Raw genomic sequence first — 16,275 nt, forward strand, 5'->3', positions numbered from 1 at the left:
AAGATTTTTTTATTTTTTTATTTTTTTATTTCATTTCTTCTTTGTTTTTAGTTTTCTACATACCTCTAGCTTTAAAAGTTCGCAAAAGCTGTTTCTATAAGAACAAAATCAGGCTAAAAAAAAAAAAAAAAAAAGTTCATATTGTTTATTGCCATTAAACAGAAAATGGTTGTTTAGGGTTATCATGCAACAAATTTTTTAGGGTAGGCAGCACTTTGGTTGTTTTATTTTTATCTGCTGCTGGTGATGGTGAGCAATTTTGTGTCATTTTTAGTGTCTTTTCTTGAATAAACAAAGATCTATAAAGGTTTACAGTTTTGTTGAAGGAATTAGCCACAGATGTGCAAATGATTATTGACGCATATGGTGAAAAAACTTTATCAAGAAATATGATATTAGTGAAATTATAATAACCTTATAATACCGTGATAAATCTGACTAAAAAATGAATAGCAAATGCTTAGAAAATGGTACTCACCTTGTATAAATCTGCAATACATTTTTTTGGTAGATGGTGGTTAAATTTAGGTTGGAAGAAGCATTAAAAAGAACTAAGGCGGGGAATGGGGCGAAAATATTTTAAGTATTTTAAACAGATTTTAAAATGAGCGCAAGGAAGTAGAAATGCAGATCTCCCAATCCTTGGTTATCATAAAGAGGTTAAAAGACGTAAATGAAAAAAACGAGAGAAGACCGGTGGTGCCAATAGTCGTTACGAGGGACTTTCGTAAGTAAACCGTCATCAGTTGGCAAATGGAAGAGAAGTGAGCGCGTATTGTATTTAAAAGTTTATCTAAACTCCCATGATACTCTTTTTTTATGGTGAGGGCTTCATATATGAAGCCCTCACCATCGAATGGTACCAACACCATTCCGATCTCAACATTATTAATGCTAAACTTCAATTCACCCTTTCACCGGCTTGGAACCTCTCGTGGCTAAAGTTCCCACGTGTCAAAAAGAGCATCATGGGAGTTTAGATAAACTTTTAAATACAACACGCGCTCACTTCTCTTCCATTTGCCAACTGATGACGGTTTACTTACGAAAGTCACTTGTAATGACTATTGGCACCACCGGTCTTCTCTCTTTTTTTTCATTTACGTCTTTTAACCTCTTTATGACAACCAAGGATTGGAGATCTGCATTTCTACTTCCTTGCGCTCATTTTAAAATCTGTTTAAAATATTTAAAATATTTTCACCCCATTCCCCGCCTTAGTTCTTTTTAATGCTTCTTCCAAACTAAATTTAACCACCATCTACCAAAAAAATTTATTGCAGATTTATACAAGGTGAGTACCGTTTTCTAAGCATTTGCTATTCATTTTTTAGTCAGAAATATGATATTTAAATAGTGATATTTGAATGGTGTTTCAAATATATGCACAAAATTATTAAGAATGATACAGGGTGTGAGAGACCTTGTACATTAACAAATAACAAACTTGTCTTCCATGTTAGAAACATTATTCAGGTTGATCAAATAAGAATTGAAGACAACCTCGCAAGCTGGACTACCATGTGGTATTTAGCATTAGTAGAGGCATATGATGCAAGAAAGCAAGCTTATGCAGCATCAGGCAAAAAAAAAAAAAAAAAAACACTTCCATTTCACCCCTCCGTTCGTTTGAAATACCTGTCCAGCTCAGCCTTAAATTTATTTAGGCTATCAACTTCCACAAAAAGGGATGGAAGTCTGTTCAACCAACTACCCACTGGCTAAATGCAAATTTCCGCACATCTATCCTACATCTGTCTTTCCTCAATCTTAATTTATGCCCTCTCCAGTGATTATTCTGAGCAAGAGGAAGAAACCCATCGCCTTTGAGCATGCTCAAACCATTCAACGTTTTATACACCTCTATCAAATCACCTCGCCGGTGCCTAGTCTCCAGACACTGTAATTTGCAAAACTTAAGCCTTTCTTCGTAAGAGCAACCCTTTGTTCCATTCACTAATCTTGTTGCCCTTCTCTGTACTCGTTCCAGAATCTCAACATCCTTCTTGAAATGACGCCTCCAGACCTGCATACAGTACTCAAGGTGTGGCCTGACCATTGCCTTCTACAAGGGAATAATCACCTCCTTATCCCTGCTAGAAAAATTCCTGTATATCACTGACAAGACACCATGAGCTACTCTTGCAGCCCGTCTGCACTGCTCGGAGAACTTCATATCTGCCTGTACAATTACCCCTCGTCCTTTTCATTCTCTACCACTGTCAGTGTAGTACCACAGAGTTGATATGTTGCTCTGGGGTTGCTGTTTCCCATATGTAGTACTTTACATTTGTCAATGTTAAACTTCATTTGCCACCTCTCAGCCCATCTGTTCAACATTTCCAGATCCTGTTGCAGCAGCATAGCATCAGTAGTGTCCTTAACAACCCTGCCAACCTTTGTATCATCTGCAAACTTGGACATTAAACTTGATATCCCATCATCAATATCATTCATAAATACAGAAAACAATAATGGACCCAACACTGAACCCTGAGGGACTCCACTAATAACATTAGTCCATGATGAGCAGTGTCCGTTGATTACCACTCTCTGTCTTCTCCCCCTCAACCATTCCTTTATCCATAGCAGCAATTTGCCTCCAATGCCACACTGTTCCAATTTGTGCAGTAGTCTTCCATGTGCAACAGTATCAAAAGCCTTTCTAAGATCCAAGTATATAATATCAAAGTTATTCCCTGCATCCAGTTCTTTTGTGACTGCATCATAGTATCCAATCAAATTGGTCAGGCAAGACTTTCCCTTAACAAAACCATGCTGTGTCCGAGCTATAACTGAAGTCTTGTCTAGATGATCCTGCAGTGCTTCTTTAATCAGTGCCTTCATTAATTTTCCTGGAACACAAAAACTCACAGGTCTGTAATTACTTGTGTCAGCCTTTGATCCTCCTTTGTGAATTGAGGTCACATTTGCACATCTCCAGTCTATGGGTACCTTCCCCTGAATCCAAAGAAGCTCTCATAATTATGGCTAAGGGTTTGCTTACTTCCTTTGCTGCCTCCTTTAATATAACTGGATAGATCCCATCCACCCCAGATGCCTTTTTTTATGTTTATCCTCAACAATTTCTCCTTCACTTTCCTCTCAGTTATTACAAAATCATCTAGCTCACTGCCAGAGTTTACTTCACCTCTGGCATTCCCCTTCCTGAATGACTCCTCATGTGTGAATGTAGATGCAAAATACCCATTTAGTTTGTTAGCCACCTGAGCATTTTCCTCAACTGTTGAACCATCAATATCCAGTGGACCAATCTGATTCATCCCTTTCCTTCTAGATTTACGTATGTAAAGAACTCTTTTCTGTTTTTTAATATTGCGAATAAAAAATAACAAAAACATTTCCCATATTACAAATAATGAATTATCACAAAACATTCTAGAATATAAAAACAAATATTAAAAAAAAAAAAAAAACTGATCTAGAAAAGGTACACAAAAATCACAGATTACATGAAAAAAAAATATTGCACAAATATTCAAGAAAATTTTCTTTTAAAAATTGCCATATGGAATTTACTTCTTTATTAATATTGACATAATGATCCAGATCAAATTGAAGCAATGGTTTTCCATTTAGATGTATATTCATCATAATCTGCCACGTGTTTAATTTTCAACATTATTCATTCATTTATTTTCAGCTTCAACACTGCTCAGTTTCAGCACTGCTAAACACAATGATTTCAAAGATATTTCTGGCTTTCTTAATTGTAAAGGGAATTTCACTCAATTTTAAAGATAAACTGTCTTCGACAAAATCATTAATTTTTATTTCATATTTTATCAAAAAACAAATTTCTTATTCAGTTTTCACAGTCTTGCCACCGAGACAAAAGTTCTTTTAAATTCCATGATTTCCAGTAGAATGTTCAAAATTTCTTTCAATATTATGATTATTTTCTTTATTTAATTTAAAATCACCCTGTTGCATTAATAACTTATCCTTTAAGGATAAAACAATGCATTTAATAACTTGTCACGAGGTAATTTTACTGTTCTTACTTTCGATTCCTTCAGATTTTTTCCACTTCAACATACTCTCAATTTTAGCTTCATATTTTTCAAATTAGCAATAGCATTGATAGTTCGAATAATTAATTTATCTGCTTTTGCCATAGTGAATCTGTAAAACTTCTGAAATGTAAGAGAGCTCCTGCAGATTGTCGATCATTAGTGCTAAATGGTTAAGAAATTCCCGATTTAAAAGTCGCTTTAACAATCCCAAATAAAAATAAATTTCCTGTTTATACTCCAGGGCAACCATACCGTTAGGGGAGTTCACAAGGTAGAGAGAATACAAGAAACAGCACCGTATTCAGCAGTCAGGGTGCTTGAACCAGAGTCACTCAAGGCACGTGTACTTATGCACTTGCGCACCTGACCACTGGGCTATGACGGCATCTGATCCAAATGTTTGCACAATGCAGGATGATTCCCTTAACCCGCAATTACCATTCGCAAGCTACAAGCTGCTCTTCGTAGCCCGAACACGTGACCGATCTTTGTAGTTTCCACATCAAGTTCTTCAGCAATCATCCTTAATTCACACTAGTTTTTTGGAGACTGGTTTGGAGTTTTTGTTTTTTAATTATTGCCTGTATGCCATTGTATTTTAGAACATTTTCTACGCAGTGAAAAGCTCAACAAAGTTTCAAAATCTGTCAACATTTCATCTTCTTAAAGTTTATATAATATCTTAGTTTTCTCAATCCTCCCCCCCCCCTGCATTGCTACTGTCACTAGTTCTTTGAATACTGTGCAAAATATCAAAATCACTCAGATATTCAGCTACTGTGAACATGTAAACATAGACAGGAGAAATTTACTGGAAGGCATGGATCACTCACTTCTCTGAAAAACATACACCTGTTTGTCGGAGTAAAGGGGAACCACAACACAGGTTGACCAGAGGCTATTATCCATGTTGGGTATCTTCTTAATTCTCTGACTGGCTATGGAAAGCATATTGACTAGCGCGAATTCTCGGAATGTGGCTGCATAAGTTTTACAGACCCCACAAACGTTGTGGAACGGTAATCCCTTTCACCCTTAATTCGCGCTTTCTAATTACCTGAAGGCCAGAGGTGAGAACAATGCATACAAAGTTGTCTCTCCTAATCTGTTCATTACATGGAAATAACTTTCATTCTACGGAAACTACTGTATTTTAAATGTAATTACCAAGGGGAATTTAAAAAAATTCGGTATAAAGAAGTTGGTTAAACAGAGGTCCGACTGTGATTAAATCAAAAATGAAGCAATTTTAAAATACATAACCGATTGATTGCGCCATTAAAATGCTGGGAATGGGGCCCCACCGTAGTTTCGGCTCTGGATACTCAATAATTGCGCATTTGGGATTTCATTTGTAAAATAAATGATCGTCTCAACAATGGGCTCGCAAATTTTCAAAAAAATAACAATGGGCTCTCGCAAGCCCACTATAGCTCACCACTGGCCCTATAACACACTCCTACTCTCAATTTTGCTTTCCCAGTGCTCATATCACACCAAACTGACTCAACATTGCACTGTCCACCCGTGTCAACTGGATGCACTTCCTTAGATTTTATGTGTTTCTTAACTAACAGCATACCCCTCTGTCCTTTCTGTACACATTGTACTCCCCAAATTCCAACTGTGCATTCCTTATATTAGGTGGAGAGTCGCTGCATTCCTTATATCTGTGTGACACCACGTCTCTGATATCCCAACAATATCAGCCTTTGATGCTCTTGACCACCAACTCAAATTCATCAAATATATTTACTAAACTCCGCATTGGTGTACATGCAAGTATACATGCACCTGTTCTTACTCTTAGTTACCCCAACACAGCCCATGTATTGACTTGTTCCGTGATAACTCCCAGCAGTCCTTGAACTCCCTAGCACCTTGCTTTTCAGGCTGCTGCTCATTCCAGTAGGTGCAAGAATCGCTTTCACCTCTGCCTCCAGCTACTGTTAATCTATCGGTCTGTTAATCCCCCCCCCCAAACTAGCAGTTTTCCAACCTACCTAACACTGTCTCAATAGCATCAGCAAATATTCTTGCACTCTTTCTATTTAAGTGTATCCCATCCCTATAGAAGCAGTCTCTCCTGTTAACAAGCACAGACAACACCGAGAAAAATTCTATCCTATGAGTCTTGCACAATCTCTCCAGGGCCAAATTGATTTATAAGACTTGTCATATACTCCTTCCTATAGTGTCTGGGCAGAATTGAAGACACTTTCAAACTTAATCTAACTCAAGACCTTTTTCAACATTGACCTGTACTTGCTAAATTTTTTTTTTTTTTTTATGTAAACCCCAAACACGAGAGGTGTTATAACCTATAGTACTCAGTACCATGCTTCGGTTGGAGGTTGAGAAGACGAAAGAAGATATTTGTTGACATTGGACTTGAACTTCTGAAGACTGTAATTTTCAGGAAATACGTATGAAGGAAGGTTGTTCCAGAAAACGGCAGTTGAATGAATAAACGAGGAAGATGAAAAGTTGGTTCTGTGAGTTTGAAGTTGGACAGTAAATGGATGTTGGCGGCACGTGTTTGGACTGTTTTGAAAGAGAGAGCAGGAATTATAGAAGCTAATTCAGAAGAACAGTGCCCATGGAAGTATCTGTAGAAGAGACATGCAACAGAAACAGTACATCTATGACACAGCGAGTGCAGAGACTCTGTTAGAAATGAGTCATTAATTAACCTAACTGCCCTCTTCTGAATGGAATCAAGAAGCCTGAGAGAGGTTTTGGGGGCACCACCCCAGATGTGGGAACAATATTCCATGGCAGGGCTGATTTGCAATTTATAGAGAGTGAGCAACTGTTTGGAAGAAAAGTAATGCCGAGAGAGAAAGAGAAAACCAAATTTTTTAGATGCAGAAGAAGCAATATTTGTAATGTGCTTGTGCCAAGAGAGATTAGAAGTCAGGGTAATCCCCAAAAGAGATATATCATTTTGCCTAGAAATTGGAGTGTCACTAAAGATAAGTATAGGAGCAGAAGAATCCTTTTTGCGAGATATAAGACAAGACTGAGTTTTAGAAGGGTTGAAATCAACTAAGTTGTCTTTGCCCCACTGGAGAATTACCTGAAGATCAGCATTTAAGGAATTGGTAGCAGATTTTCGAGAAGTTGAAGCTGATTGAGCAAGATTTCTCAAAATGGAAAGTGGAATGCAATGTGCTATCATCAGCAAAACTATGGATAGGATTTCCAGTCAATGGAAGAAGGTCATTAATATACAGGAGGAAAAGAGTGGGGGAAAGAATTGAACCTTGGGGGACACCGGCATTAGTGGAGAAGTAAGAAGACAGAGAGCCATCTACCATCACCCTCAGTGAGCGATCCGGGAGAAAACTGGATAACCAATTACAAAAAACAGTTGGCAAACCATAAGATGAAGCTTGTTTAGAAGACCTTTATGCCAAACACGATCGAAAGCCTTTGAGATGTCAAGAGCAACTACTTGTGTTTCACCGAACCTTTCCATTGAATGTCCATAAATGGGTAACATAAGCCAGAATATCACCAGTGGATCGACACTGACAGAATCCATACTGGCAATCATTGATCAGATGGAAGGTTTCTAGGTAGTTTAAAATTTGGCGGTTAATTGATTTCTCCATTACTTTAGAAAGAGTAGAATTAATTGCAATGGGATGATAATTGGATGGGAGGGCTTTGTCATCCTTTTTAGGAACTGGCTGGATATGATCAAATTTCCAAGCAGAAGGAAAAACACCTTTGGAATCAGAAAGCGAAAAAAGGCGGCAAAGAACAGGAGTAAGTTCAGGAGCACGGGTTTTGAGAACAAGCGGAGAAATACCATCGGGACCAGGAGCTTTCTTAGCATCGAAATTCGTGAAAATCCTTCTGACATCCTTTTACCGGAAGACCACAGGAGGCATTGAAGGGAGCGTTATGGGAATAGTGTGAGGTGTTTTACCAAGATCATTAATACGTGAGTTGGAAGAAAAATGGGATGCTAGCAGGTCAGCTTTATCCTTGGCTGAAGTGACAACAAAACCATCTGGTTTGGATAGAGGCGGGAGCAGAGATGGGCAAAAGTTGCAACCAATAGCTTTGGCAAGAGAACAGAATGCTCAGCTACCATTAGGGCAAAAAGCAAGTTTTCTACTCTTAGCCTGTTCAAACTCTAGTTTGGACTGGTTAATAACTGCTTTACAATTGTTGCAAGCTTTGGTGTAGGCAGAAAATGAAACTGGAGAATTAGAAACAAGCCAATTACGATATGCCACATTCTTCTCTTGAACAGCCTTCGCACATTTATTGGAAAACAAAGGTTTAGATAAAGGTCGAGATTTTAAAGTGGAGTGTGGGACAAAGGATTCCATTCCTGCAAGAATAATTTCACTGACACGATCTGAGCAAACATTGACATCAGAACTTTTGAAACAGTAATCCGGCCAAGGAAAAGAAGAAAAAAAGTCTCGCAGGTCATCCCATTTTGCATTCTTGTAATGCCAAACAACACGAGGTTGGGAATAGCCATGAGATAAAGGTTCCACTGGAGAAGAGACAATCACCAAGTTGTGATCTGAAGTGCCTAAAGGACCTCTCACTTTGACCATGTACTTAGAAGGGTTGTTTGTGAGAAAAAGATCAAGCGTATTGGCTGTATGATTAGGATTGTCCGGTATTCTTGTAGGTAAATGAACAATCTGTGCAAGCTCATTAGTAATTGCAAAAGCCTCAGCATCTCGATCAGCTGGGTCAGTGTGACTAGAAAACGGAACCCAGCTGGAGTTGTGAACATTAAAATCACCAAGGAAAATTACCTCACTGTAAAGAAAGTTGGACTGGAGAAAGTCAAGTTGCAAAGAGAGGAAGTCAAAGAGGTCCAAGTGATTAGTGGAGTTGGGAGAACGGTAGAGACAACAGATGAATTTGGCACAATGAGGTAGAGAGATTTTAAGCCAGAGAAGGTCAAAGAGAGGAGATTCTAAATTGCCAAGTCTCTGACAGGGAATATTAGAACGGATATATGCACAAGTACCACCTTTGAGGCGAAAAGAATCATACGGTGAATAATTTGGGCATCTGAGATGAACAGTATTTGAATCAACCGATAACTGAGATTCTGTCAGAAAAAGTACAAGGAGTTTGGAAGACTGCAAGTGGAAATGGACATCATTGAGATTAGAACTGAGACCACATATATTTGTGAAATGAATTACGAAGTGCTTGGGAGGTTTAGATCTTTTTTCAGATAAGCTTGCTCTATTAGTTTGACAATTCATGGTGTATTCAATAGTAAGAAAAAATGGGTGGGACATGCTGTATGAAGTAATGAAATTTTTGGATATGGCATACACGTGGTAAGAATATATCCAGATCCTTGACATAACGTGGCCTCGACAATGCTCCCCACATACACACTACTCGGACTCCCTCCAGTCACTATCTGGCAGAGTAGAGGTAGCAAGATTATACACTAGCTGATCCGGAAGCCTCCTAAAGAGTTACCAATAGGTTCGTTTCGGTGTACTAACTAGCAACCGGCCTGCAAACACCGTTTTACAGCTGTACCCTCAAAATGTAAGGAATATTGGATCTCACCATGATGTTCATCATAACCTGAAAAGTCATCAATGCATGATGGAAGAGATGGGGAAGGGTTGACCGGAACTTATCTCTAGAGACTAAACATGGGTTCCACCACTTCAAGCCTCCAATAAGCATAGTGGTGGTATTGCACCGATTGATGACAGTCATCTACCACCTAGTACTGCCTGGTAACATAGTTGCAGCATTGTTTCATGTGGTGTGGGCACCAAACCTTGACCCCTGCTTATGTTGGTTCACACCTGGGTAGTCACCCACCATGTACTTGTGCATGGAGGTTATACCCGGGATTACTAACAGTCCCACCATTGTAAAGGTGCAAGCAGAGGATTTGGCTGTCACAGACCGTCCAGACTTCGCCAAAATTGGGTCCACTTGACTTGAGTGTTATCCGAATATCAGTTCCATGAGTGTTTTAGACTCACAGGTATCAAGTACAGCTTGTCTGGCTTATCTGAGAGAATGTGGCTTATCTTGAGGTTGTCTGTGACAACCTCAAGGACCAAGTAAGTCCGCAGATGTTCTATTCTTAATGTCATTATTGCTATTAAGTGTCATTAATAAGTAAATATATATGTTAATTCATTACATTTTCAGAATAGATCCAAAAATTAACTTTTTAGTATTAGCCTTAATCATGCCAGATGGAAAGATGTTTTTTTGCTTATTTTCATTTGCATGAATCATTAATTGAATATCCCTTTCTAAAACAAAAAAGTAAAAAAAAAAAAAAAAAAAAATTCAGACAAATTTATTTGAAACAATGAATGTTGTTATACTTACCAACTCTAACTTCACTCATATGCTTTATGTGTTTTGGACATAGTGAATGCTTAAGCAAATCATTTTTATGTGCTCGTATTGTTCTGTGACAAAAACGACAGTAAGCTCTTTTTACATCACCAGGATATGGTTGAATCCATCCTGTAAAAAATAAATTATTTTTTAATTACAACTTTCTTCAAGGCTCAGAGATTGCGTGTCAATAAATGAAAAATTAATATATAAATCTAGGTAACTACTAACACTCTTGATGGTTTTGATAGTTATTAATAACATAAAAAAATTAACCAAAAGACAACTCCATCATGGATACAGAATCGTCAATATATGATAATGTTGATGTGGTTACAAAACATGGAGAGTAGCTGTTAAAATAATGTGCATAAATTGCCCAGCAATACTCGCACATTATTTTAACAGCTACTCTTCACAGTCAGGTCCTCAAATATGGTACTAAGATAAGTTTGCAAAAGATGTGTAGAAAAATTAAACTATGCTTAAATTTTATTTTTAAAAGAAATTTTAATTAGAAGAGGAATACAAGGATGCACGTGCAAAATAGTTATCATTAATTATTTTTATAGTAATCTCGAATAAGAAATATTAATGAGTCTATAATACTAGCTGTACTACAATCTAATTAAACTGTCCCAGAAAACAAAAGTAGAAAGGTTAGTTTTAATAGTTTGAAGTTAAAAAAGCAAAACTATACTGAATATCTGATTCATCTACTCCAGTCTTTGACTAACATGGTAAATCGGTTCTTGAAAAATATTGTGTTAGTCAGTTGAAGCAGTGACTTAGTGTTTCCTCTTCTTGCTTTAATGTGTAAAAATGTGGCGTTACAGTTTTGTCAATGCATCCTCTTCTCTCACAACAATGCATATGCCCTTTATGCCTCCAATAATTTTTAAGGAGGGCACAACTTGGCAGTCATATTTTGAGAGTTCATTTAAAGCTTTCTTCATGGTATTAATGTTTCTCATCAAAGTATCGTCGGCTTTCATAAAGGTTCCCTTTTTTGTTGCTTCTTAAAATATATCTGCCTCTTAATCCTTGCCTACAATACTATGTTCTTGTGAAATTGTAGGAACTCTTGATTTCAGAATTGCTCTTTGTGTGACTCCAACAACTTCACTTGCCTGCTTCAGCAAGTTGAAGCATCTGCTTCAACTTGCTGATATTAGATGAGTGCAGTTTTTTTTTTTTTTTTTTGATGCAATGAAGAAAATTCACTAGTAGTGAATTTTCTTCATTGCATTATCAAGCTTAAAGCCTTGAAACTACACAAAGTGAGGAAGCAGTATTTTTGCACAACATTATTGCACAATTGAAACACCTCATCCCAAGCTTCTTAGCTGAAGCCTGAGAAGTTAAACTTGCTCAAGCAGATTGATAAATTTGTTGAAGTCAGTGACACAAAGAGCAGATCTGAAATCAAGAGTTAACACAGTTGGCCTTATAGGCAAGGATTAAGAGGCAGAGATATCTGAAAAAGAAACAGAAGAGCCATTCGCTGAATAACATGCCTAAATTTAACTATTTTTCATGGACTTCAAATAACCAGAAAAGGATAATTTTAAGAAACCCCCACTGCTGAAAAGCTCTTTGATTTTTTAGAAAGCCCAATCTCCTACTGCCTTAAACTTGGTGCCTTTCATTCATTACTCAAGATGTACATTCTTGTCAGCATCCTTTTCCAAAACAAATGTTTCATCAACATTAAACACTTGGCTCAACTAGAGCACGAGTTAGTGCAATTGCATCATTTCTATATGTAGCCAACTACTTAAGTAGTTATAAATTGGCTTGTTTGTTTGTTATTTGGTTTTTAGGAGCATTAGCAACTAAGGCCATATTGCTCCGGGATATGCGGTGGTCATTCCCTGACCTTTCCGCATCCTCCGTATTTGGTGGTGACGGGCTCGAACCCCGGTCTAATCAAGAAGCGTGTTCTACGCACTGCCGCTCCTTCCCACCTGGCTACGGAGGCGCCAGTTATAAATTGGCATCATTAAGTATATTTCATATTGTGAATACCTTCACAATGAGTTGCCATGATATTACACTACCTCAAATAAGTAATGTTTCACCATAGGAGAAGACAATGCCACGTAGGTGATGGGGATACCATCACCCACGTGGCACTGTTTTGGAGCTTATTGGCTCCTCATCAGTGGGTGGGCAAGTACCCTGGTGTTGCAATGATCAGCAGGTGGGTACCTGCCCACACACTAATGAGGAGCCAATAAGCTCCGAAACAGTGCCATATGGGTGATGGTATCCGCTGAGAATAAGTAACAAGTCTTCTCTTATGGTGAAGCGTTACTTATTCGAGGTACTGCAATATCATGGCAACTCATTGTGAAGGTATTCACAATATGAGATATACTAATGATGCTAATTTATAACTACTTAAGTAGTTGGCTACATACAGAAATTATGCAATTGCACTAACTTGTACACTAGTTAACTCCCTACATAACCCGAGGCTTTAGCCCTAAACTATTCTGTAACACTTGCCTCAATTAAGTGGTGGCCAAAACCATTTTTCTTATGTATCATTGAGCAAACTAAATTTGCTACTTAAGGCATTCACATTGTGGTGTTAATGATCTTGTATTGTGGAGGCACCTCTATCATGAGTTGCCTTGGTATTGCTTTTTTTTTTTTTTTTTTTTTTGTTAGTTGTTGGTGCATCGGCTTCTGTGGCTATAATGCGCCTCCCAAAGTTTTTGCATTTTACTCTGATCCAAACCCGAGGCAGGATTCAAACCTGCGACCTTTGGGTTGGGAAACTACTATGGCCGCCGTCCAGTGTGGACGCACGTTTTCCATGCTCCTGAATTTTGTTCACGAATATGTGGTTAGAATGTCTACTAATTTTTGAAAAGTTTGCTCCTTAGTAGAACTACTACAGTGGATCTCAGGGTGAGAAACGTTTGCTTATTTACCCAGAACTTTGCAGGTTATTTGCATTTTTTATCTATATCCTTTGTTGCCAGACCGTACTGGTCACCATGTGGGTGACAGCAGGGCTATAGAGAGGCACCAATTATAGTGTGGTTGCCACGCAAATACCTTGCACTTGACTTGGGAGGAATGTGTAGCACTCCCCTCCGGCGCAGGGTTTAGTGAATTGATATCTACACCTTCAGCTGTGACATTGACTGGGGACGGTGTTCCCACCTGTGAAACCTTGAACTGTGATAACGTCCCAATATCTTCAAACTGTTAGAGAACAATTTTTGGTGAAATCATGATTTCAGTGATTTCCCCCCCCTCTGCAGTAGACTTACCATGGACAGCTTTTACTTTCGTTCCTGCTTGTATAGTGAAAAAACAGACTTCTGCGGCTGCGAAAACGCTAGAAGAAAGTAGTACAGTTTCTCCAAGGCTATCTTTACGCTTGTGTGTCTCCCCCCCCTCATGTGACAGTGGGGGGATAGCCCAAATCGACATCCGTGCGCTATCTGGCTTGAAATTTAGCTACAAACCTGTGGTTGGCACCAAACTTTGCCATTCCTCAACCTCTATCTAACTGTGCAGCAATAATCTCAGTTATCCGAATATTCCCGATAAACCGATATTTCCAACTAATCTGAGAATATGGATACACCCAGTAAAAATCCCACTGAATTAATTTGTGACGTCACTGAACGGCCATCGAGCGCTCAACAAACCACTGATAGCACAAAAAGTGACCAACCTGACACCGGTATCCAAAAAGAAATACAGAAAACGGATAGTTTCCCAATCAGACAGGGAAACCTGCTCACAAACTGAGCCTCAAGAGCCCCCAGGGATCCCAGGGCCCCACACAAGACAACTGCGAAAAGACGACAAAACAACAAGTCAACTAACATCGACCCAACTCTCTTCTAGAGGGCACCGTCGATGAGCAGGTATTGGCCCAGCGAACAAACAAAACAAATAATTATATTTGTTTTGTTTGTTCTACTGTAAATTTATTGTAAATTTAAATACAAAGTTATTAAGATTTTGGTTTTCGTTTTTACTTCAATGGTTTGTGAGAAACGCTAAAAAAAAAAAAAAAATCATAGTTTGCATTCTTGTGATGCCAAACTACACAAGGTTGAGAATGGTCATGAGAGAAAGGCTCCATTGGAGAAGATACCATCACCGTGTTTTGATCTGAGGTACCTAGAGGACCACTCACCTTGACCATGTACTTAGAAGGGTTGTTTGTGAGAAAAAGATCGAATGTTGGCTGTGTGGTTAGGATTGTCTGGTATTCTGATAGGTAAATGAACAATCTATGCAAGGTCATTAATACCTGTAAATGCTTCGGCATCTCGACCAGCTGGGTTCGTGTGACTAGAAAATGGAAGCCACCTGCTGTTTTGAATATTAAAAATCACCAAGGAAAATTACCACACTGTTAGGAAAGTTGGACTGAAGAAAATCAAGTTTCAAAGAGAGGATATTGAAAGAGTTCCAAAGTGATTAGTGGAGTTGGGAGAATGATAGAATGGAGAAGATGAATTTGACAAAATGGGGCAGAAATTTTAACTAATAGAAGATCAAAAAGAGGATATTCAAAATTACTAAGTTTCTGATGGGGAATATTAGAGTGAACATAAGCACAAATACCACCTTTGAAACGAAAGGAATCATACAGTGAAGTAAGCAGTGGTTGAATCAACCAAAAATTGGGTTTCTGCCAAACAAAGAATGTGTGGTTCAACAGACTGTAAATGGAAATGAACATCATTGAGATTGGAACTGAGACCATGTATATATGTGAAGTGAACAAGGAAGTGTTTGGGAGGTCTAGATCTTTTCACAGATAAGTTTGTTCTATTAGTTTGACAATTCATGATATGTGGAGGACATGCTGTATGAAGTAATGAAATTTTTGGATGTGGTATACACATGGCAAGAATATCCCAGTTCCTTGACATAATATGACCTCGAAAATGCTTCCCTGCCTACACACTACTCAGATTCCCTCCGGTCTGGCAGAGTAGGGGCAGTGAGATTATACACTACCTGATCTGGAAGCTTCCTAGAGTTACCTATTGGTGCAGTCCAGTGGACTATCTAGCATCTGTCCTGTGAACACTGTTTTACAGCTGTAGCCTCGAAATGTAAGTATTAGTATTAGTATTAGTAACGGCCGTATGGTGCAAGAAAGCCTATGGCTTATGCTGCACCAGCCAAAAAAAAAAAAAAAAAAAAAAAAATCCGAACAAAACAATGATAAAAACAAAAATTAAATAAATAAATAATAATAATTAATAAAGAAATAAAAATAATAAAATGAAATTAAAAATTAAATAAAAAGGAAATTAATCCTATCATCCTATGCGCTTCCCTTACCCGAAAGTACTATCCAGATGACCTTTGAATTTCCCCAAACTGTCGGCCTCTACCACCCATGAAGGCAACTTATTCCAGTAATTTATAACTCGCTGGCTAAAATAAAACTTCCTGCAGTCCAATCTAAACATTTCCCCGCGTAACTTGAATTTATGTCCCCTAGTTCTAGCATCATTTATAATCTTGAAAATTTTGTCCTCATTCAGTTTACTGATGCCTCTCAGAGCCTTAAACACCTCAATCAAATCTCCTCTAAGGTGTCTAGTTTCCAAACTCTGCAACCCACATATTCGAAGTCTTTCTTCATAAGGACGCCCTTTTGCCGATCTCACCAGGCGAGTTACCCTTCTTTGCACCCTTTCAAGAAGCTCGATGTCTTTCTTTAGGTGCGGTCTCCATACTTGAACACAGTATTCCAAGTGTGGTCTAACATAGGCCTTATATAATGGGATTATCACGTCCCTATCTCTACTTCCAAAAGTTCGATAGATCATCGATAGGACACCATGGGCCTTCCTTGCAACCTGTTTACAAT

The 16,275-nt window shown here is 38.2% G+C and overlaps 1 protein-coding gene across 1 annotated transcript in view; it reads right to left on the bottom strand.

The window, feature by feature from the left end:
• LOC150076080 (uncharacterized) overlaps window positions 1-16,275 on the bottom strand; it is a 208,389-nt gene that overhangs the window by 49,350 nt on the left and 142,764 nt on the right. The window contains exon 10 of the mRNA XM_090387450.1: window positions 10,398-10,538. Coding sequence (XP_090243576.1) covers window positions 10,398-10,538 — 141 coding nt within the window. The remainder of the gene's footprint in view (window positions 1-10,397; window positions 10,539-16,275) is intronic.

The sequence above is a fragment of the Mastigoproctus giganteus genome, chromosome 13, assembly GCF_048544385.1.
Source record: "Mastigoproctus giganteus isolate SK-2022 chromosome 13, ASM4854438v1, whole genome shotgun sequence".
NCBI lineage: Eukaryota > Metazoa > Arthropoda > Arachnida > Uropygi > Thelyphonidae > Mastigoproctus > Mastigoproctus giganteus.